Genomic DNA, 23883 nt, shown 5'->3' on the forward strand with positions numbered 1-23883 from the left:
TTTGGTGATGCCAACGGGGAGGTCCTGGGCTGATATTAACAGTGGTCTCTCCATGGTAGCAATAAGGCGCTTGGGCAAATATTTTCTGTAATTTCAAGTACATTTCTGTTGCCTGTGCTATAATTACTATATCGTCAAGACCGAGCAGTTTGGTCTTGGGAGTTGTTGGTTTGGCATCTCTTTTGACTGTTAAAAGTCCAGTGCTATATTATTATTTTCTTTCAGATAAATTGAACACTGCATAATTCCTGAAATCATCATTGGATGGTTGCTTAAGTCTTGGGTTTATCCTTTTAATTTTGGTTTCTATTAATAAGTCCATTTTGGACTACTAAATAGTTATTTGGCTTTATTCTTATAATGAAGTTCTCAAGTTCTGTATCTCATATTTTTCAGGCTTTGCTGTAAATGAAATGCAGAAGGACTCATAAATATATGGAAAAATTGGTCCATTGAGGGAATACAATTTGATACTGCAAATCAGATAAGCTTGTTTTACCAATTATTTTACTGATTCTTTTTAAAAAATATAAGTTGGAGCATGGTTTTCACCAAAAGAAATCTTGCTCTGACGTGAGTTTCTTTACTTTAATGTCTTTCAAGATTAAAGATATACACTGAAGACTGCTGTAGCATTCAGTAGTAAAGAATGGAAATGAGATATGTATGATTCTTGTCCTGTGATTCCCTCCTGTGCCCCCACACACTGATGCCTGATAGCTTGTGACAGTATTTCCAGTATTATTTCTTTTACTGGTGGAGTGAGAGTGGATTTAGATATGCGCCTCCTGCGAGGCCAGGGCTGCATGGGGAATGGCAGTTCTCTCGGGTTGGGTCAGTGGGGCTGGGGCCAGGAGGAACTTGCAAATGTTTCTTTCTTGTTCTACCTTTTTTCTGTTTGGACTCCTGTTTTGCAGAGTTTTAAGACAGCTTGATGACAGCTGATCAGTGGGGTCATGTGAGGGGTATGCCATTGTTTAAAATATATGCATAGATGAGATGAATGCAAATTAATGATAGGAGAACACAAAACTGAAAAATGCAGAGGACAGCGCATCCCTGCTGGGTGTATGAGTGCAGACAGCATAGCGTATCCCTATGATTTCTTTACTGTGAGGGGTATGGTAAGGCACTGGAACAGGTTGCCCAGGGAATGGATGGGACTGTGAGCAACCTGGTCTAGTGGAAGGTGTCCCTGCCCATGGCAGGGGAGTTGGAACTAGTTGATCTTTAGGGTCTCTTCCAACCCAAATGATTCTATGATCCTGTGAGTTTTCCTTTCCTCACTAATAGTTCCCCTGTAACACCCCTCATCTCCTCTTTGCTGTGGTTTTGAGACGACCTTTCGCTTCGGCTCCTAAACCAGGCTCCCTGCACTCTCTGCAGCACAGCCAGTAAGTGCTGTCACATGTACCTCTCCAACGGTGAAGTCAGTGAAGTCGGTAGTGTTTCTGTTGAGCCCCTCCTTCCTTGGAGGCACATGGCTTCCTTGCAGCATCCTGCTCTCCCCTTCCCACCCAGCCAGCTCTCAGCATCTTCCTCTTCCCTGTAGCTTCGGTCATTCCTACTGATCTGGGGAGCTCATCCCTGGAGGTACCAGTGGATAAATGTTAGCAGAAGGGTGAGCAGAGGTGAAAGGGGGTGGTGCAGTTTAAGGAAGACTGTAATGGTTTCTGCAGGGGTTGGTGAAAGGAGAGCTGCACCAGAGAGCAGGATCCCTGTGTCCCTGCCTGACCTGAAATGCCTGTGCTTACGGCATACAGCACATACAAGTTTTGTGCAGGGAGAGTGCTGTTAATATAATTTTGTAGATTTAGTCTGCTGTTTTGTTTTCAAAAAAAAAGGTGTGATGTTAATGGTAGCAGTCCCTGTAATCTTGTTAGTGAAGACTGATACAGTGAAGTCACTAAGTTGCTTGGGTTTTATTTTCCTTTTACATAAATTCTGTGGATTTTACAGAAATAACCGTTTAGACAACCACAGCGATAACAAACACCAAAAATTAGTTAATGTACTGTTGTGATATTTTCCTCAGTTGTCTTTTTCACAACCATTCCTTATCATTTTTTTCAGCCTTTCTCTTTTGGGGCTGTTGGTGAGAGGAGTCTATAGGAATTCATAGTTTGTTGGGGCCAGCATTGTGGTTTTCTGATGTATGTCAGCTCTCTGTACAGTACCCTGTCTTCTTTTCCAGTTACAGGCTGACATTTTTCTGATATTCTCAAAGAATGCCGTTGTCCTTCTTTAATTACCTGCTATTTAAATTCCCACATAGATTTAATTTCATATGTTCTTTTTTGGTATTGCTCAATTTGGCCTTGTGAGAGATGTGTTTTACCCTTCAGTAAACACTTGCCATGGAAAAGGCTGAAATGATGAATCTTGCAAACCATCAAGTCTGAAATAATCAGTGTAAATTATCCACTTCTACTATGGTAAGATTTTTTCATATATTACGTGCTTATTACTTACACACTTAATTTCATAGTTTAAACAGATCCTTTTTCAAAAGGCTGGGACAAGAAACTGCCACTTAATCTATTTAAATGAAGTTGACATCCCAGTATTTGTGTAGGATCATTGGAACAGTGCATCTTACGTCCTATCCCATAGACTCCAAAGTGCTTCATGTCGTTTCGCACCCATTCTGACACAAGGTAGTATAATAATAAAGTATGGTGTTACCTTGCAATTACCTGTAATCTGGAAGTGATATTTAATAATGTAATTATATTTTTGCACTATTAACTTTGAGAGATTATATTAGGTAGGAGTATCATTTCCTGGAAATTTACTTTTGTGCATTTCTTGAGGTTGTGGAGATATTTTTGGTTGTGGGTTTGTGTTTTTTTGTTTTTTTTTTTTTTTTTTTTTTTGTCTTAATGGGATGAGTGCTTTATAAGCAGCGGAAAAAGCAAAGCAGCTGACTGAAAAGCCAGGGTGAATCAGGTTACTGATTTTGTGGCACATCTTCTGTCTGGCAAATACAGATAATGAATCTACCAGAAAGAAACCTGACATTGAAATTGCTACCTCTCTAGTTACTGTCTTCACCCCACAACTCTGTAATCCCTTTTTCCCATGTCATTTTTCCTAAACACATTACGCTAGGTATATACATCTTTTGAGAGTAAGATCTGTGTTTAATTACTGTAGAATTTTGTTGCAGATAACAGTTTACTGGCTGCTTGATTGCTGCTCAGTATGTTGTAGTGATTAAATGGCAATCTCTTTGGTTTGCTCCCTTGACGACTAGTCTTGGTAAAGGAAATGGTTACTTATTTCCATTTACTTATTTATTCTCCTAAGGGACACTTGCAATAGGCATGCTGAATTGTGTTTTGCTGTTATTTTTGGAGAACAGTATTTTCCAGCACTACAGAAGTTTCAGAACATGTGCCAATACCTTATTAGTGGTAGCGTGGTGGACACCTTGTCTACCCTGAAGAATTCAGAATTAAAGATTAGCAATATAAAAAGGAAAAATACACATAGTTTTCACCCACCCACCCCCATATATTAAATTTTAATTTTGTTGTGTAATAAATATTTTCATTTATATTTGACCTTTGTGTGTGTAGGCTGTTTTGGTGTGGGCATAAGTAAAGGTTTATGACTAGAAGAAAAAAACATGAAAAGGAAAGGAGTCTTGGCCTTATTCAAGGAAGGCATTTCAATTCCAGGAAATGGGCTGAAAAAAGCAGCAAGACTGTTAGAGATAAACTAACATGTAATAGATAAAGACTAACATGACTGACAAAGCAAAGCCTGTAAAGATGAATTAGTCTTGTAGCTAGATGTAAAATGCTTAATTCAGTGACGTTGAAGGGTAGTGCGATGAATTGACCCTGAACTGCTACTGAAAATTTGTCCTGAATTTAGCTTTTTTTATGGGTTACAGATCTTCCCATAAATATGGGAAAATTTAAAAGCAATAGGTTGGTTGGCTGGTTACTAGGCAGCACAAACACAATGTTGATCTGAATGCAAACCAAATATCTCAATTGGGAAAAAAAATTCTGTTAAAATATGCAAAGATAGATATAAATTATTGTAAAATTCTGTCCTCTGTTACATTCATTACATTTGATTGAGGAAACCTCTGCTTAGATGAACAAGTACCACTTCACATAGTTTAGTAGAAGTCAAAGGATCACAAAATGGTTGAGGTTGAAAGGGACCTCTGGAGGTCATCTGGTCCAAATCCTAAAGCCAGTTGCCAAGGGCTATGTCCACAAGGCTTCTGAGTATCTCCAGGGATGGAGGCTCCACAGTCTCCCTGGGAAACCTGTGCCAGTTCTCAGTCACCAGTGCATGCACTTACTCAAATCAGCAGTTAATTCTCCCTTTTTCTATCAGGGTGTTCATGTTTTGTAATGGAGAATAAAATGTAGTTAGAAAATTTGCATTTTGCACTGGAGGATAAGAAGACAGAATACAAAAGAGATTCAGTATAGTTTTTTTCTTTTTCAGAGTCTTGAAATTAATGGATCTCTAATACAGTACTCCAAAAATGTATCTTGTCCCATTATAATGCTTTTTTTTTGCAATAAACATAAGTAATAAATATGGCTTAATTTAAGTAAATTTGTAAATAATATTTATGACAGCAACATGATACCAAAGCAAACTTGGTTCAGGACCCTTTAGGGGACATAATTCAGAGACCATGATAATAAAGGAGACAAACGGAGTTAAAAATCAGAAATTGAAAATGCATATAATTATGTAATCTGCAGGGCTTGGCTTTTCTGGGAGAGGTCTGGGGCTTGCTGAGACCCTGACCCTTGGTGACAGTCTCAGCCCTGGGACAGAGGAGTGGGAAGTGTCCCAGACTCCCTGAAGTAGACAGGTGCGTGAGTTGAGACTGAAGCAGCGTCTCCCCACCAGTATCTTATACATAATCACTTGCCATATTTTGGAACAGTAGCTGTCAAGTATTTGGATAATGGCTGCGGAGTGGAATAGCAGTTGGACAAGTGTGACTGGGATGGGGAATACAACCTACTTATGTATGTACTTAGCAGGAGCAATGTATAAATATACTTGGCTGAAAACTGAGCTTCCATAGAAAAGGTGGTGGGTGCTGCTGAGTTTAGAATCTCAATTTTGAGCTTATGTGCCTGACTGACATTTTTTGAGTCTGTGGTCCATTGCAGGCTGGCCTCGCATCTGGGCTTGCAGGTTTGATTCAAAGTTCATCATGCACAGGTTTTAAAACACAGAAGCTTGGGTTTGTTTTGTAATATAACACTGTATTTTCATTTCTTCCCCATCTAGTTTAATCTCAAGACTTTGAAAATAGAATACACATGGCACAGATTGTAAAATTTTTTCAGACGCTATTAATTCTGCTACTTCATGATTACATCTCAGCTGAAGATGGGGAAACAAGAGCAAGTAAGTCTTAATTTTTATATTTTAGATAAGGGCAACTTCAAAGCATGCCTTGAATTTATTGTATCCAATTTCGGGCCACATGCACTTCTGTTGATGGTGATTTTTTTCCAGTATAATTTTCCTGGTGAAAATGCAGGAAATTATAAGTAACTTAAATATCTTTTTTCTCGTTAAGGAAAGGAATACTTAATTTCTTTTTGTGTCTTGTAAATACCCAAGGGGGGCAGATAGAACGGTAAAGCTTTAAACTTGTGTCTTGCGTATTTATATTTTCATTTCTTCCTAAGTCATGTTTTGAATAGCTTAATGTTATGTGAGAAACTAAATAAGAAAAATAGAGGTTCTATGAGAGGAAGCTGAGATAACCCCAGGTTTTGGACAGACCTTCTTGCGTATTCTCCAAAACAGCATCTCAAACCCCATCAAACCAAGTTTTATACTCTAAAGCTGGTTTATGGTAAAGAAAAAGTTAAAGCAGGGTGCCTTTTTGAATGATAAAGTGGCTGAATAAAAAGCGTGTGGAAAAATTTCCCCTGGCCACAATGATAACTTTCAGGGTAGGTCTTTTCACTCCAGTTTTGCTCTCAATCTAGCAATTTTCAGTATGTAACAACAAACTCCATAAAATTCTTTTTGGTCTCTAGAAAGATATATTTTTTCCAGTCTACCTGCTGTAAGCTGAACCTGCTTTCAGCAGAGTCCAATGATGTTCAAAGTCCCCTGCAACCGAAATTACTCCGTGATTCATATCTGTGGACCACAGAGTGACACACTTTGCTCGCTCCATGCTCCTTCTCCCAATATCTTTTCTCTTCCCCACCACCACCATTGCAAAAGCATCTCTCCAGCAGACAGACTGTGGGCACTTGCTTTCAAGGAAGGAAAAATGCTGACCTGACCAGAAGTGTCCATAGGCAGATAGCAGGACAAGGTAGAGCCCTCCTTCCTGTGGTGGAGCTGCAGCCTTCCACAGAACAGGAAGCACAGTAATACGCAGCAACCCCCATGACCCTGTGTGCCGTGGGATCAGAATAATCTCTGCTGGTTTTGGCCATCTCATGTGTCAGTTATCTAACTGAGATCCTTTCACAGTCGATGGAAGGTGATTCTCTCCTCTAGAGGATTATGCTCTCCATATGAGGATGTGCATATAAGGTGAATAGGACTGTCCTATAGAAATGCTTGTGTCAGTCCATGGCCTGTAGTTGGGAATTTAGTCTAAAAGCTCCATTTATAAGTGACTATAGCTAGTAGAGCTGAATCCATACCTAAGTCCTTATGCAGTTACGTTGTATGTGTTGCATGCTTACGTGATCTTATATTCTGGAGGTTGAGATAATTCACTGAATATTTTGATTCTATTAAAATCAGAATATGGTACCAGCAACATTCAATTGATTTTGTAGTAACTTGTTCTGTAAGTGCCATACAGCAGTGTCAGAAGTCAATCAAAATGTATTTGTAAAAGGATTGGCTATTACTGCTGAATTCTGGAGTGTCGAGACTATAACCTTTGTCTGCAATGCGCTTGCTTTGCTAGCAAAAATGAGGTTTTATGTTTATCATTTTTGCAGACAAAGAGATATGGAAAAAAACCCAAAATGTATTCCTCTTTGCTGATTGTATGAAATGCAATTGCCAGCTAAGGAACTGAATTCCAGATTTTTTAATAGTAATTTCTGGTAATAATGTATAAAACAGAAAATGGTATCGTTTTCAGATACCAAGTTGGATCGTGTGGCTTACAGACACAATCTTGTGTTGTCTGGAAAACTCAGCCGATTTTTTAAAAAATGAAATATATTTGTCAGTATAGATTCTAATGCTAACAGTAATTGATATGAAAACTATTTCCGGTGGAAGAAAAAAAGTAGAAGGATTCATTAAAATATTTGTTTGACTTTTGTTGTTTTTTTTTTTTGTTAGGTTGCAGAACTGCTCCAGCAGATTTAGTTTTTATCTTAGATGGCTCTTACAGTGTTGGCCCAGAAAACTTCGAAATAATCAAAAGCTGGCTTGTCAATATTACAAGAAATTTTGACATAGGGCCAAAATTTATTCAAGTTGGAGTTGTCCAGTACAGCGATTACCCTGTACTTGAAATACCCCTTGGAACTCATGAATCCACTGAGAATCTCATCAGGGAAATGGAGTCCATACACTACTTGGGGGGAAATACAAGAACAGGAAGAGCTATTCAGTTTGCCTTTGACCATCTTTTTGCAAAATCTTCAAGATTTTTAACAAAAATAGCAGTTGTTCTCACTGATGGAAAGTCACAAGATGAAGTCAAAGATGTAGCAGCAGAAGCAAGAAAAAATAAAATCACTTTGTTTGCTATTGGTGTTGGCTCAGAAATTGAGGAGGATGAACTTAAAGCTATTGCCAACAAGCCTTCATCAACTTATGTATTTTATGTTGAAGATTATATTGCAATATCAAGAATTAAAGAAGTTATAAAGCAGAAACTCTGTGAAGGTAAGTAATTCATTATAAAATATTTCAGGTGTGCAAAATGTAGTTCTGGACCCAATTTCTTTAGTTCAGAAGCAGAATGCATGAATAATGTAACCTAAGGCATCAGATAATCTTCACTCCGATCTTCTTTCATTTTCATCTTGCTTGTGGAAATCGGTCCCAAAATGTTATTTTCTCTGTTAAACAAAGAGGTATATTTGGGAAAAGTATGATGCTTTAACACAATGTGTGTTTAATTTCTGTATGTACTATTTTTCTGTAAGCCCCAATTTTTGTGTGTTGGTGAAGTTTAGAAACCCTAAAATAGCTGAGCAATTCTCATGGCGCTGAGAATTTAGGGTTTGCTTTATCCTTTTCCTAGGTGTGGCTGCTACTCATCCACAATCTAGCATTTCTTCATGACAGTTGAGAGGACAGCCTGTCATGACAAACAGGAGTTCTTCCGCTACTATGTGTTGAAAATCGCAGAAGAAAGACTCTTGGCAAAAGTGCCTGGAATTGTGACAATCTTGTTACAATCTTTTTTAGAAGGATTTTATAGAAGAGTTAGCCAAGACCAACATTGTAAAATGACTTTTTATCTTTACAGTGCTAGCAGCAGTACTGCATTGAGTTTTCCAATAACTTTGTAATGCAATGGCTTTCCCATATATATACAAAAGATAGCAAAATGCTTCTAAAACGTATTACTCAAAAGGACTGTATTATACAGTGAATGTTTTTCAGTGCTATTTTGTACATGTTTTATTATCAGGAATTGATGTAAGTCCTATTTCAGTTGTACCATATTTCTGCACTTAGTAAGAATGAAAAATAATTTTCATTTGCACTCACTTTGACTATGGACTCCATTGAAATAATATGGTGATACTTATGTTGAGGATAATGGTGTGTATTTCTTGATACACTTATGAAAATCATAATAAATCCTGATGTAGTAAGGTGATCAGTCCAAAAATTAAATCAGCTAAGTGCAGCTAAATTCTTTAATAAAACTTCACACAGGGAGAAATTTCCCCAAATAAATACAATGTTTCCTTTAAATACAGTTTAGAAGTGACATCATATTTCATCAAGATGGATTTTCTGCTTTCAGAATTAAGTTAACTAGTATCCTTTAAAATTCAACTGTGACATTTGACATGACTTTTATAGCAGTAATCTGCAAACGTTGCCTATGTATACAAAAGTGTACTTACTGCTTTATTTTAGTGACCCTTTGGTTCCACTCTCTTACGATGCACTCTTCTCTTGCGTTAGTGTTGAGATGCCTCTCTCAAAGAGCAATCAGACCTAGTTGGCAGCTTTATTTCTAGCCACAATGTCTTTAGCAGGTGAAGTGAAAGGCTAGTAAACTGGAAATTTTAGATCTGAGTGGTGGATTAATTTATACATATTGTTAAGATTCATTGACTGCAGGGGAGGAAGTTCCATGAGGGCAAAGCAGTAATGATTTGGCTGTGGTCAGCCATGTGAAATTGCCTGAAAATTTTGCAGTTCTCTCTTGGTTGTCTTAGTTTTAATGTCTAGAAGAAAGCTAGCCTGTCTTTATGGCCATTTTAAACTATGTTATTATGTGAACATAGATATAAAAGCATAGGGACAGTATTTCTTTTCTGGAAGAAGTAGGCAGAGGTTTGGTGGTTCGTGTAGCAAGCAGTGCTATTACAGCCTTGCAGATGGAGGGCTCTCATGTGCCGTTTGGCAACTCTAGTGTTTGTTTCAGAGTATGGCAAGGTGAAAAAACCTGCTGAGCCTGTCATCCAGAAAGAACAATGTGTCTAAAAGAATCTGCAAATATTTAAGGAATATTTAATATTTATTCTGGAAGCTGAACGTTCCTGTAGTATTCGTTTTCTCTAGCAAAAATACAGAGAAGATTGTGTGTCAGGAATGCATTTAAAAACAATGCTCAACGCAGACCTCAAAGTATGTCTGGAGGGTGCTGAGAAAAGTTCCTTTGCGCTAGATAATGACATTTAAAATCAAAAAGCTATTTCATGCTTCAGGACAGAAAAAAAAGCCCATCTGAAAACTATATTAAAAAACTGAAAGGGAACTAGTTTTCAGTATGGGCTAGAGGGCGAGAGAGTTTCTGTGACTGGTACTATGGGCTGGAAACACAACGCCGTTTCCCATGGAAGACAGTTCTTAATTTTGCCACTGACTTCTGCATCCTGTATAATGGCTTAGTTATCAAAATAGTCCTGCAAGAAGATGATCCAGAAGGCCCAAAAAAGAACTACCTTACTGGGAATGTCTTTATGTGATTCTGCGACGTGCCATTGGAAATAAAAAATATTTTCTTAATATATAATTTTATGCATGCTTAATTTGTATTATATTGGTTTGGCATGGTTACTTTGGCATTGATCCAGAATAATGGCCCTCTCACATAAAGTAATCCTATTTCTTTTGATTTTACACCGAATTTCTAATACTGTAACTGGTCAGAGATTCTTGCATTCATTTTCTTGTCAGTGTGTATGACTACTTGTAATCTGTATTAATGGCATTATGACCATTATTCAGCCTTGAAATAAATGAGTTTAGAAATGTTTCCATGATAAAAAAACAGTGAAGAAACCTGAAAAAAAATTGTTATTACTCTGACTTAATATCATAAGTATGTTGACTTAAATTCTTCATCTGTGTTTTGAGATGAGTGAGAAGGAAAGCTGTGTTGGACTTTATATTTCCTTTTTTGGGTTTTTTTTTGGGGTGAGCATTCAGAAGGTAGACATTTTTGTTTCCAAAATGTACACAGAGAGTTTTTGCAATTCTTTCTTGTAGAACCAGATGGATAACTTTTAATACATTTTAAATTTGGGAGTCAGGTGACATTTTGCTGTGGCGAGGAAAAGAAAACTAAGGGGAATGTATGTTTCTTGCTGCTGCTCCAAGTACCTGTGGCATGTCCCTTTAGGATGCATTGCCCTTTTCCACCATAGACAGTTTGTGCATGCACTTAACTGAATTTTCTTAGAGGTTTTATATCCTACCTCCCTCACCAGAACAGGGTAGCTTCTGACCCCTTGGGTTAGTTAGAAAGAGCAGCTGTGCAGCATTGCTCATTGCTCATATTATAAAGAGAAGCCAGTCTATATATTTGAACTGGTAATTCCCTGGCACTGAAACACGAGTTTTCCAACCCAAAACTCTCCATCTCTTCTTTGGAAGGTGTTGCTAACCTCTTCCTTTTCTATGAACTGATGCTTTTCTGAAGAAACAATGGGAAATGAATGATGAAAATATATTTATTGTAAATAGTTTACCATAATTTTAATAACTAAAAAATTGTTTGCTCTCTTTTCATTGATTTATTACTCTACTACAATGTTGCTTTAGCATTAAATTTCACTCTACTATCTCTTTTTCTTTTCTTTTTTTTTTTTTTTTTTTGAGACAATTTAGGTCCACTGCCTAGTATTGGTTTTGTGTAAAGAGCATTAAACAGAGATAGCATTCAGCTAACTTTAGTTTTCACAGAAAATATATCACACAATATTTGTCCAGTGAGAATAGGTTCAAACAGATTTCAGTGTAACACAAAATAGATCGGAGTCCATTTTGAGCAAAAGAAGATGAAAAAATTGTAGATAATTCTACTTTGTCCATTTTCAGCCTGATTTTCTAGTTGGGAGGGATGCTGGATTAATCCAAATTGTTAAGGCACTTTGGAAATTAACTTCTATAATTTTGTAGCATTTCGAAACCATATAATTTTGGAAATTAAATTAAATATTTTATTATTCAGATATTGTAATACCTTTTAACTACAGTTAGTGACAATTCAAAATAGTTTGTGAATGTAATTGCAGTAAAATACATCTCCGTATTCTTGCTTCATGTCTGAGGATTCTGCATGTCACTTCTCTTGTTATACTTAGCTGCCTGTTCTCAACTCTATTATTTCTTGAAAGGCAGCTTCAAAAAATTAGGAAGGTGAGAAGTTACTTTTTGAAAGTTTTAAGTCGTATTTTGAACTATGCTTGCATTTATTACTTTGCAGAATCTGTTTGTCCGACAAGAATTCCAGTGGCAGCTCGAGATGAAAAAGGATTTGACATTCTTGTAGGATTAGGTGTGAAGAAAAAGGTCAAAAAGAGAATTCAAATACCAACCACCAATGCAAAAGCTTATGAAGTAACCTCACGTGTTGACCTGTCAGAATTGACAAGGTATTTAAATTTATAAATACACTTGTAAGTTTAGTAAGATTATTTTGTTTGCTTAAAGTGAGAGAGACTTATTTAAGATTTATATTAAGATTTTAAGATTTGTACGATTTATGAAGTACAGTCCTTATTTTCCCCTCTTTCCCCTTATTTAGGAATGTGTTTCCAGAAGGTCTGCCTCCATCCTATGTGTTTGTTTCCACTCAAAGATTTAAAGTAAAAAAGACATGGGATTTGTGGAGAATTCTAAGTCTGGATAAGAGACCACAGATAGCAGTCACTATTAATGGAGAAGAGAAAACATTATCATTCACTACAACAAGTTTAATAAATGGCACACAAGTTATTACTTTTGCTGTACCTCGTGTAAAGGTAAGGAATAAGTCATCATCATGCTGGATTACTCATTTAAGTACACATTATTCCTTTGTCCTTTCTGTTTTTTAAAAAATTCATGATATTATTTTTGCCCACTTAGGCATTTAAAAATAGATGGGGGGGTACTTTACCCATGTTTCCAGAGGGCCACAGTGATCATTGCTGTAAATGCTTTGCAGGTGCTTTCTGCTCAGTAGTTTCTGGCAGGTAATTGTGAAGATCACAGAGGCATTTTTTCACACAGATCTTTACTTAATATGTGCTGGAAAGTATTTTCTGCCTTTGATATGGAGACTGGAAAATTTGAATGAAAACAGTTCGTTTTTAGAGAGAGTTTTTGTTAAGTGTCTAAATTCCTTGAAAATACATAATGAAAGAAGTTACTTTCTTCTCCAGAACAGTAAATAGCAGCTTAGAAATTGAGAGTTCAGTTTGGATTTGTCTAGTTCTCTGTTGAATAAAAATTCCTTTCAGCTACTTATTTTTCTCATTGAAGGCATTCCCCTCTTTGTGCAAACCGTTTTTATTTTCTTCTAGTGTAACCTGAAGGTTTCCTTTCAATCTGTCTTCAGTAATTTCCAGTGAAGTATTCAGCTCTTCTAAGAGAGATTGTCTCGGTTGCAGGCGAGACAGACGGAAGGAGGCTGAATGCCTCTACTTTTGCAGTTGGGGCAGTATAGGAGTATGCAGCCCAGAGATTCCCATACCTACTGCAGTATTATTTAAGTGAACAAAGAGGGATGCTTCAGCAGACAAAGAGTGGGAAAGATTTATTGCTGGAGCACTTAATGGCCAAGTGGGTTCAACTTTTCTGGGAAGTGGTGGCCTGCATTCAAAACCTTACTCCAAATCAGGCTGAAGGTATTTGAAATATAAATCCTCAGAGAAGGAAGGACTCCTATCTGAAAGAAGGTCTTAACTACTAAGCTTTTGCTAGAAAGAGGTTTTTCATTCTTCTGTTATTGGATAGAGAATTTTTCTTTTTCTTTCCAAATTTCCTCTGCACTTTTATATTTATTTGTAGGTGAAATAATATTTTTTTTCTTTTTTAAAAGGCAGCTAGCAAATTCAGTTTCAAGTAAATCTGAAAATTTGTATTTAATTGTTTCTGGTAGCTATAGTGGCAAATCAGTCTTATTCCTGCAGTCCCAGATATCCATGAACTTCACTTTGAAAAGAAGACTTTTGCTTTTTTTACTTTTGTGTTTCTCATGCTTGTATTGCTATTATGGACTACAAGGGTTTATGACCTTTTTAGATCTGTATGTCTCTAAACACACTATAAATGCTACTGCTTTTAATTAACTCTTTCATTTAATTAACCTTAATGATTTAATTTAGTATGGGATTTAGCTGTATAAAAGATAAGCATCTAGTCTAGTCTAGGCTAAAGAGCTGAATTGTTTTTGAAATTAATGGGTAGGCTCAAGAAGAAGGTATATCTTCCCATGTTGAATTTAATTTCTAAGGTAGGTGAGATCAATACTTCTTTAAAGGTATCTCTCGTTTTCTATTACTAGTAGAACTATGCCATTTGTTGAAACTAAATCTTAAGCTTTAGAAACCTGAGGTTTTGTGAGATGATGAATGTAATATTTGGTTTATTCATTGCAATAGTGTGACTATTTCTGCCAGTATCATGTTGTCTTTAAGATTTTTTTTTGTAAGAGAATAAGTAGAAGGACTTTTCAAGTATCTATTTCTTTTCACCCTGATTTAATATCTGAAGTGTTTGAGACATGCCACTGCTAAAAAAAAGGCCTCTGGCTTCATGTTTTCAACAAATACAGGTTTGAGCATGTTGCAGATCATAGACTGAAAAAAATCTGTGTGAGTTATGAAATAATTCTGAAATAGGCATTAATTATTACCAGATACCATGTTCTTAATTCTAATATTGCTTGGCAAATACTTTTTTACCTATACAGTTCACAATTTTCTGTATGACAGAATCTGGGACCTGGATCATCTCAGCCATTAACAGCAGTTTAAATGTTGAAATTAGTCTTATTGTTATTTAAATTGAAGACAATTTATTTTAAACAATTATATTTTCTTCCATTTTCTTAGACATTGTTTGATGAAGGCTGGCATCAAATTCGTCTCTTAGTAACTGAAGACTTTGTAACTTTGTATATAGATGACCAAGAAATTGAAACGAAGCCATTACATCCTGTTTTAGGTATTTACATCAGTGGCCTAACCCAAATAGGAAAGTATTCTGGAAAGGAGGAAACTGTACAGGTAAGCATAGGCTAATACTGCAGGATAACATTGCATTGGTGTTTTCTGTTTTTATTGAACTTAATCTTCTAATTTACACTACCCTAACATTTAATATTTGTAGGTTTTTAATTTTTAATATGTGTAAAGTTTTGTAATAATTAAGAGGGAACATAAGTATTCAGGAGGACACAGCACAACTGATATATCCTGTGTGATGGATGCTTAATTGGTGTCACTGATTTCAAGGGGCATTCATTTTTGCTGAAACACAAATCTGATGCAATGTGGTCACCCAAATCTGGGAAACCGTCTCAAAGCAGGGGTTTTCCTACGTGCTGGACACTTGCATATGATTTCCTTTCCTTCCTTCTGTGTATCGGTTATGGGGGTAAAAGAGGGAGAGAACAAAATGTTTCTTTCTAATCACTAGCTGTCATGAAAAGTGCAAGGTGTATCAACTCTGTTTCTGTTGTACTGCAAATATTTCATAGTCAAGACTGCCACAGTTTGATTCTTCTATGCTGGAAGCCCCCCCACTTAAGAACCCTGTGCCAAGGTTCTCCTCTGTTCTGAGGAATGTTAAAGTCCTGCCTTCAGCTCTTTGCAGACACCAAAAAGCTGGTTATAACTCAGGCTGTATAGGTAAAGGCTGAGTAGACCAGTGGTGAAGACTATTATGTTGACTGTTCCAGATGTTGGCTGAATAGATTATTTCCTTATCTTTATAGCAATGCGGTAATGACATTACTAATTAAACTGATAGTAATGGCAACAATACTAAGAAATACTGAATGACATAAGTAGACATTATTTTTAGTTATTTTGAAAGCTATGCTTTTTTTGTACTCTAATTTCACGATTTTTACTGCTCCTACTAAAATACATTAATGTGTTTTGCATCATCTTTGCTAACTCTCTTCAGTTGTCTTTACTCAGTTACTCCTGAATTCTATTTATAGCCAGGCTTCAGCTCTATTACCGTATTCTAAAAGTGTACATGGAAACTTGGATGAGGCAGTGTGTGTGTGTGACTCAGCATTTCTGGTTGCAACATGGTCTGTATACTGAAGTCCCCCTTTGCAAAATCTACTGAATGTTTCCCACAGATTTCTGATAGTATTTCAAGCACTTACTGCAATGAAAGTAGAGATTGCAGAATTGTAATCGTCTCATGCATTTTCTCTGTCTGTGCAGGATTATCCTATTTTTATAGTTTTGTGCATTCTAGGTTTAGAGGGTTGCTTACTTATTGTTGTTGTGCCTTGTTTTTTCTCTTAAGTCACTGCAGAAATGGGACATTTATAGGTTCCCAGTAATTCAGTTTCTGAGTTAAACAATGTTAGTAGCAAGACATGTTGTCTAAAATAGAGATGAAAACATTTAAGGAATGTCAGATTGTACAAGATCCTATTCTGATAGTGGACTAGAACAAAAGTAGAAAATCTGCCACACGTTGCAATTTTATATTTCCAGATGATTTCTGTAATCTAAGAAAAGTGTTGCCTTTCTCCACTTTGTCAGATGGTGATGCATTCTGCAAAGCACTAAGAGTCAAACTTTGCAAGGACATTTCTCTTTAAACTATGATTATGGAGAAATATTTTGATGAAATTGCATACTGCCTTTCAGTGAAAAGGTATTGTGAAATCCTTAAAAGAAATCAGTTGGAGCTGGATACAAAGTATGATACAAGAATCTTCTTCAGAGATTCTTTGGTGAATTTTCATTATCTTTTTGTGCTCTGATTCAGATGTTTTCTGGTGATATTTTGCAAGTGTTCTTGAATTAATTAGGATCTTGCTGACTGAAGTGCTTTCCAGTATAGTGATGATAAATTCTGTACATACTTCATTGTTGTGAATTGTAGACATTTTAAATTTGAAAGCTTGTATTACTAGGCATGGTATTGACTATATATAGTCCAGCTAGTCCACTAGTCCAACTTATAGTCCGTGATTTCAAATAAGTGTTACAGGCCTTTTTTCTCTTTGCAGTCATGATAGTTTATGCTAGAAAAACTGACTTCAGTGGTCTTATTTTTCTGGAGTATCACAACAGAGCAGAATGGCACAAACTTTTGCTTACCCGGTGCCAGTGTTTTCATTGGTTGCTTTTTAAAGCTTTATGTTATACAGCTAAACTCTAAACCAAATTCTTTTAGGTGTTGGGGATGCCTTCTAATGCTTCACCAAAACTTACAAATCTTACGTCTAGTAGCGACAGGCCAGTGTAGAAACTTCTTTGTAGGACTGTTAAGGTAAAAAGGAAAAGGTTGGTTTTGCCTGTGCGGTTGTAACTTGTTTCCCAATGATAATGGCAGCCAGTGTAATTTGTGCTGTGCGTGTTTTGATTTGTTGTCAAGGATTAAGGGCGGTGATTTCTTTTATTTTAGAAAAGAAAACCTTGGATTCTTTAAACTGAATTAGTTGCACATATTAATCATCATGATTAGCCTGACTAAAAATATTTCTACATCTAGAATTGGTTGTTAACCATCGTGGACACACAGAGCTTCCAGTTTCTCTCACTTTTTAATGTTTTGTTCATTTTTTTTGAACTTGTGGATGATGCAATTTAAGAAGTGTATAGTTAAAATTAACAATGTCAGGCTAATAACACTTTCTCTAAAAAGGTATTTTATGTTTTGAATTGTAGTTTGATATACAAAAACTGCGAATCTACTGTGACCCGGAGCAAAATAATCGAGAAACAGTCTGTGAGATCCCAGGATTTGTGAGTATGATAGATGAACTTTTGAGGACTACTTGGCATTTTTTACAAATGACTGTTTAAAGCTGACTTAACTCTTAAAATAAGTAAATGGTACATTGATTCAGCTAGTGCAAACAAGTGCTTGTTATCTGTACAGTATCAAGTGACAAGAACTTGTCTGTTATCAGCCTTACTTTTGCACTAACATATTTTGAAAGTTGGCTTTAGTTTAGATATTTGATGGTGGAAATTTGACAGCGGTCTGGAAGAATCTCAGGATCTTCTGTTACAATTTAATGAAACTACTAGGTTACAATTGTGTAAAATACTTTAAATATTACTTTTTAACTTATCTGATACACTTCTTGCTACATGTCAGGTCATTTAATCTCTGGAATTTTTATTCATAACCCTATATTTTTAAATTGCCTTTTCCTATCAGATATAGCTATAGCGATGTCTGTGTTAAATGCCCTGTTAACTGAAATGTTGCTAAGTTTTCATTAAGTATATTACGGATAAGACAAAAATATAATCCCGTTCAGGATTTTATGATTTAGGAAGCTTATGGGGATCCTTTGACCCTCTCTTTGCCCTCTTACTTACAGTTAATTATGCAATGAAATGTAAATCACATGCAAACAGATTTGGAAACAATTCATGACACACAGGTGGAGCCAGATTTTAAAAGCATTCAGCTCCCATCTCAAAATATAAGCAAGAGATTGTTTTATACATACAATTTCCTTCAAAATACCCTCCTTTGGTGTCTGAAACAAACTGAGCTAAAGATAATCAGACAACAGTGTCTTTACTATGTGAAGCCATATTCTTCATGTTGTGATTTGCTTTAGTGTTAGGACCATTTTGCCAGTTCGATAATAGAACCTGTGAATTTTCAACATCCAGATATTTTATTTTTTATCAGACTTGCACAGAGGCCCAGCTAGTCTGTTTTCCTGCTGTTTATTTGGGGCCAATGTGTTCATTACAGACAGCACCCTTATTAGGCTTTTTCAGAACTCACAGCTTTCATTTAAGCAATGAGTAGGTGGCTGGATTGTTAGCTGTTCTGAAATCTAACTGTGTGTGGCAAGAACTAATGGGGTCAGGAACACCTTTTTAAAGTTAGCTTTAAAGCCTGAAGTAAATGTAGTATTTGGCTATTTAACTGCAGCACGTACCTTTTTGCTTTTTACAAATTGGAAGGAGGATATGAAAAGTAAACAAATGAAAAAAGATTGCTTAAAGAAAGCAAGCACTAAAAAGTCCATTGTATCTTGTGTTGTCTGCAATTTGGCAAGAAGTCCTAGCAAAAAGATTGCTTTTTGCTAGTTTAGTTTCACTTGCTGTTATAAATTAAATTTGGATGTTACACATGTGATTCTGGACTCTGTCAGAAAATAAAAACGTTGGATGATCTCCAAGTAGGAATATGTGATTTGTGGTTGTATTGTGTCAAGAGTGTGGTTGTGTCAGAGCTCCTGCACTAAGCAGGTGCTATATGTACTAATTACAGCCTGAATTAGTCCCCTTTCCTGAGATAATTATCTGCATGTAATTTTAAGCTCCCTCTATGATCCATAGAGAAGGACAACCTCCTCTAGAGGTTGCCTAAGATGGAATTTCAATACAGAGGAAGCTGCCTCTCTCCACAGACTGTGTACAAAGTCTGTGGTGACTCTGTATGTTAGAAAACTTGTACATGGTGCTTAGCTAATGGCGGCTACTAAACCATTAAGACAGACAATTTCACCGTTAGTATGCTGAAATATTTGGGGATGGATTGTTCTGTGGTGTTGCAGATACTGGAAAACTCAAGTGAGTTGACAGCAGAGTCTAATGCAGTCATACAGGAAAGTGAGAATAGCCAGCCTTCCCTCTGTGCTGCTGTATGTTTTCCCAGATGCTGGATTCAGGCAGAGATCAGAGATTTTAGAAATATTTTGGTACATTCTCTGACATGAATGAGTAAGCAGAGAAATTTTTTTTATGAAAAGTACTCCTGGCAAAAGGTTTGACACAAATCTAAGCATTAGTGTGTAAATATTTAGATTGTTCAGTATTAATTCTAGTTTTGTCATTGCCTTTTAAAAATTGCTACTGCTAGCTGCTGTTGAAAGACCTTTAAAGAAATGAACAAAAAATTCATCTTCATCGATAGCAGCTGCACATAAGTCTGAGAAAAAATAAAAGTTTTTAATTACAGTTCCTTGACAGTTACAGCCCTAAATTTATGATTGGTTTTGGTGAAACATTTACAAATGAATGGATTTTGCTTATTACAAATATTGCTGTATTCTTAAATTGTGTTTCATCTTGTTTCAGAATGGAGAGGTAGGCTCAATCCTAAACTGCTCAAACTCAGTTTAAGGTAGTATTTGACTTTATATACATTTCTTATTACTCTAGGGAGTATACACTTTGTTTTGAAAAGTGGACAGAGGTTTGCTAAGTGTAAAAGTGCTGGATTTCCATTAATTGAACTCTAGTCAATAGACGAATTAAAAATCAGTTTTCTGAAGAAACCCGTATTTATTGGAATAAAAGGCCCGATTTCCCCCCCGTTTCAATTCAATTACTATTATTTGCAGGGTTGGCTGCTGTTGCAAAGTGTATGGGGATATGCACAGTCACGTGCCTGTTACCTGCATCATGCTAATGGGAGCTCCCTAAGGAGGAGCTTGTTTGAAGGCTTAATACGATAGCTTCCCTAACCATCCTTGTAACTACACTTGGTACCATTGCAAAGGAAATGTGGATTTGTGTTTTGATCAGTCATTTGACCCTGAGAAAGAATTACATTCGGAGAACATTGTAAGAAGTCTGCATTATTTTAGGAAATATGTATAAAATGTTATAGAAAGTGTTTTAGATAATAAATACAAATTCTGCTTTTTTGTATCTTGGATTCTTAAGTTTTTGCCTTTTCCATAGCTCTAAGAAATTGCTGGGTTTTCATATGTTCTCAATGGTGAGAAGTAAATGCCTCTAAAAAAACCCAGATATCTCTAGAGGGTGATGTGGACTGCCAAGGTTTAGTATTTACAGCTCTTTGTATAGAGAGCACAGGTTGGAAGATGACACCTGATGGTTTTCCAGGATGGGCACCCTGGGGGTCAGGACTAGTGACTTGTAGGAGTCGGTGGTAGCAGCCATGCCCCATCTTTCCTCAAGTATCTTCGTAGTTGGGACACATGCCCAGGAGGTAGGAGGCTTGGGCTTTATGTTCTTTTCAGGCTTGCTACACATGATAGCATGCCCATGAGTTGTGGTTATTATACTAAACATAATATTTATTACATTCTTTTCACAAACTTCAATTAAATAGTTATATTTGATAACTGATCACACTTCAAATAGTGAATATCAGTTAGTTTTTAAGAAGAGTTTTGCATATTGCCAGATTTGAAATTATTTAAAATTATATTAAAATTGTTTAAAATTATCAAACTATATGACGAAATATTTGTGGAAAAGCAAATAGTTTCATGTATCAGCCCAGTATTGGTATTTAATTTTTTATTTATTTTTCTTCTGGGTAAAATGATGAACTCATGCATGCAAAGTAGCTGGAGGGCAATGTTCAGGTAAGCAGAAGTTCCAGCTGAACAAGAGAGTGAAAGCCAGGACCTATGCAATCTAAGGAAAATCAGATTCATATAATGCTATGATATGTTTGTTGAATGCTTTTGGCATGTGCATTGATGGCTGGTTTTACTCTTGGTAGTGCATGAATGGTCCTAGTGATGTTGGCTCAACACCTGCCCCCTGCATTTGCCCACCAGGAAAGCAAGGACCTCCAGGCCCCAAAGTAAGTTTCCATTCTGTCTTATTGAGTGTATACGACTTCCTTTTTTCATTTTTCTTTTTTTTGCAGATCTTATGTTCTCCAGTCATAGTCAAGCAGATTAAAAAAGTAGGAGACAAGTTTTCCTAGTTCTGGTTTCCAGTGCATTAATGCAGTGATAGGATCTTCAAGGCCAGATTTTGGTGCCACAACTCCTAATGACACTAAAATAGCTTTTATTTTTTTAAGAAAAATGCTCATGGATATAAAACTATGTTTCCTTGCTACTCTTCAGCAAATGATCTCGCACTGTTAATTTTTTGAGAGTGAATTGCTTTGATAATGGAAGTCTTTTAATGGAGAGATTTTTTTTTTTTTTTTTTTGTTAAAGAATGGACAAGATGCTTACGGGGAGAGTTCCACCTTAGCTGTTCCGATGGCCTCCACCCAGTGTTGGTGAAAGATTAATATGAGAAGCAGACTTGAGTCTCAGATGTCTAAATATGGCAAATTCAAATCCCTAATGTTTTGCTGTAGTACCTTTCTCAATAATTGTGCTGAGCAGTGCTTCTAGTTACTAGCTTGCCTTATAAGGGTAGACAAGAAAAGCCCAAATCTTTTGTCTTTCATTAAGCAGATGATTAAAAAAACTCTACTGTCATCATATAACGGGTTAACAGCATGCTGCAGCTACCTCAAGTCAAAGGGCATTTTTGCTACTGTGGTAAAGGTTTCTAATCAGGGAATTGGAATCCACAAGTAGGAGATCATTATTATTTCATGTAATAGAATTTTTCTGGTCTTTTTTTTTTTTCTCTTTAGCATATTAGGAAAAAAAAAAAGAGAAGAAAGTATTTATAATTTGTAAAAATGGAAAGCCATATCCTGTAAAGTATGAAAGAGTATGAAATGTCAGAATTAGGGTGACTTACAGGATTTTATTTAGATCCTGGCTTCATGTGCAGTCTTTCCATTATATTGCAGTATAATATTTGTTTGGGGGTAATTGAATAATACAGGTAACAAGATGATGCCTAACACAAAAGATTGCAGAAAGAGTGAAAAGGAAGCCAAGTTAAGATTGTATAGGTTATCTTAATTATGGTATTTCTTAATTTTTGAATATTGGGCTTCGGAACCATATAAATTTAAATGTAATTTGTGTGTTTATGATATTAATGGAGTACAATAAAATTAATTAAATTAAACCAATTTAAAAATAGAGGTAACATGTTTTAGCCTTTTCAAGTTAAAGGTGTAAAATTTCATAGTTTAGATAGCATATTTGAAAACAAATTTATTTTCACTCAGATCTCAAACCTGGACTTCTTAATTTGGACAATAATAATTCTGGATAAACCTATTATGAATTTAGCAAATTATGACAGTTATGCTTTTCTAGAGATATTATCCTATATCTTTTCCCATTTAGTTCAGCATCACATTTCTATGGTTGATATATGAAAAGATGTTTTTTTAAAGTCACATTGAAAGCTAGTTTCCTATTTCCCTCCTAATGTCCTCCCAGTTTATTAACAATTCTGCAGCTGTAACTGACCCACAGGTCTGTTGATGGTTCAGGCTGAAGAAAGTGGTACCTGCTTAAAGGTCTTGTAAAAGTAAAACGATTTTATAGATCAAGTCTTACAGGATTTTGCTGGGCTCAAATCAAATCCAGTAGTAAGGATATATTGATTAGGAAGTTAATTTCCTGCTTTCTTACCATAAACATGAAGCCCAGGGAACCAATTTTCCCTTCAATGTTATGGTTGTAACAGAAATTGTCAGAATAATTGCAAAGGCCTTATAAGAAGAAATCTAAAATAATATCTTCTTTAAACAGCAGTGTGTGGAGAGGAGTTTAGTATTTAGTAGGTTTTAATCCTGGCTCCTGCCTTTTTGGTCCTTTTGTTTTAAGAAGTAGACTCAGCCAAAGCAGGTGAGAGTTTTCTTCAGAGTAGTACTACTAGGTTAAGAAGGTTTTCATAAAGATTTTTATTCATCTATTTGATGAAAAGAAAGGTTTGTTTTGGGTGGGGTTTTTTTTTCTGTGATTAAGGTATTGAAAAGCTTGAAAGCTTTTGAGATGACGGGTTAAACTTGTGCTGTAACTGAGTGTGGGCTCACTTCTCCAAGTTCTGCACAAGAAGTTGGGGAGAATTTTCCTGGGGAGGGAGTTACAAGATAATTTCTTTTTTGCTATAGGAATTATTCCTCAATAGCAGGTATCTGGGCTTGCAGCCACTGTTTCATGGAATGTGTTAGGCTTAAGGTTGCTCTGTGCTAATATTAAAATGCTCTTTCATATCTTTTGTGTGTTAACATGTTGCTTCTCTATAGGGTGACCCTGGTCAGCCTGGGAATCATGGTTATCCTGGTCAGCCTGGTCCAGATGGTAAGCCTGTGAGTACTGAAAACTTAGTCATATATTGTAAATGCAAAACTAACAGGAGAAAAAACACATACTACTGAGATCAGATTTTCAAATTTAGATGATTTTGTCTCCATTCTTTGAAAATGTGAATGTCACTTAAGTGCTATCTGAATGTTCATATATGTTAATCATAGTATTTTTGTTTCAGGCTAAAATATTGTATATATGATAGCATGAGTTAGGCACTATTATATGTATATAATAATAATAAGCAGGCTATGACTGCTCCTGTTGGTCTTTGCATCAGTTTGCATCAGTTAACACCTTCTGACCTTCAGTCTTTACTG

The 23883-nt window shown here is 36.1% G+C and overlaps 1 protein-coding gene across 1 annotated transcript in view; it reads left to right on the forward strand.

Moving 5' to 3' along the window:
* COL21A1 (collagen type XXI alpha 1 chain) overlaps window positions 1-23883 on the forward strand; it is a 113997-nt gene that overhangs the window by 24776 nt on the left and 65338 nt on the right. The window contains exons 2-10 of the mRNA XM_055714889.1: window positions 5281-5400; window positions 7327-7878; window positions 11891-12059; window positions 12212-12428; window positions 14505-14678; window positions 17316-17393; window positions 19701-19709; window positions 21103-21186; window positions 23503-23565. Of these exons, the coding sequence (XP_055570864.1) occupies window positions 5313-5400; window positions 7327-7878; window positions 11891-12059; window positions 12212-12428; window positions 14505-14678; window positions 17316-17393; window positions 19701-19709; window positions 21103-21186; window positions 23503-23565 (1434 nt within the window). The 5' untranslated portion in view covers window positions 5281-5312. The remainder of the gene's footprint in view (window positions 1-5280; window positions 5401-7326; window positions 7879-11890; window positions 12060-12211; window positions 12429-14504; window positions 14679-17315; window positions 17394-19700; window positions 19710-21102; window positions 21187-23502; window positions 23566-23883) is intronic.

Source organism: Falco cherrug, chromosome 6, assembly GCF_023634085.1.
Source record: "Falco cherrug isolate bFalChe1 chromosome 6, bFalChe1.pri, whole genome shotgun sequence".
In the NCBI taxonomy this organism is placed as follows: Eukaryota; Metazoa; Chordata; class Aves; order Falconiformes; family Falconidae; genus Falco; species Falco cherrug.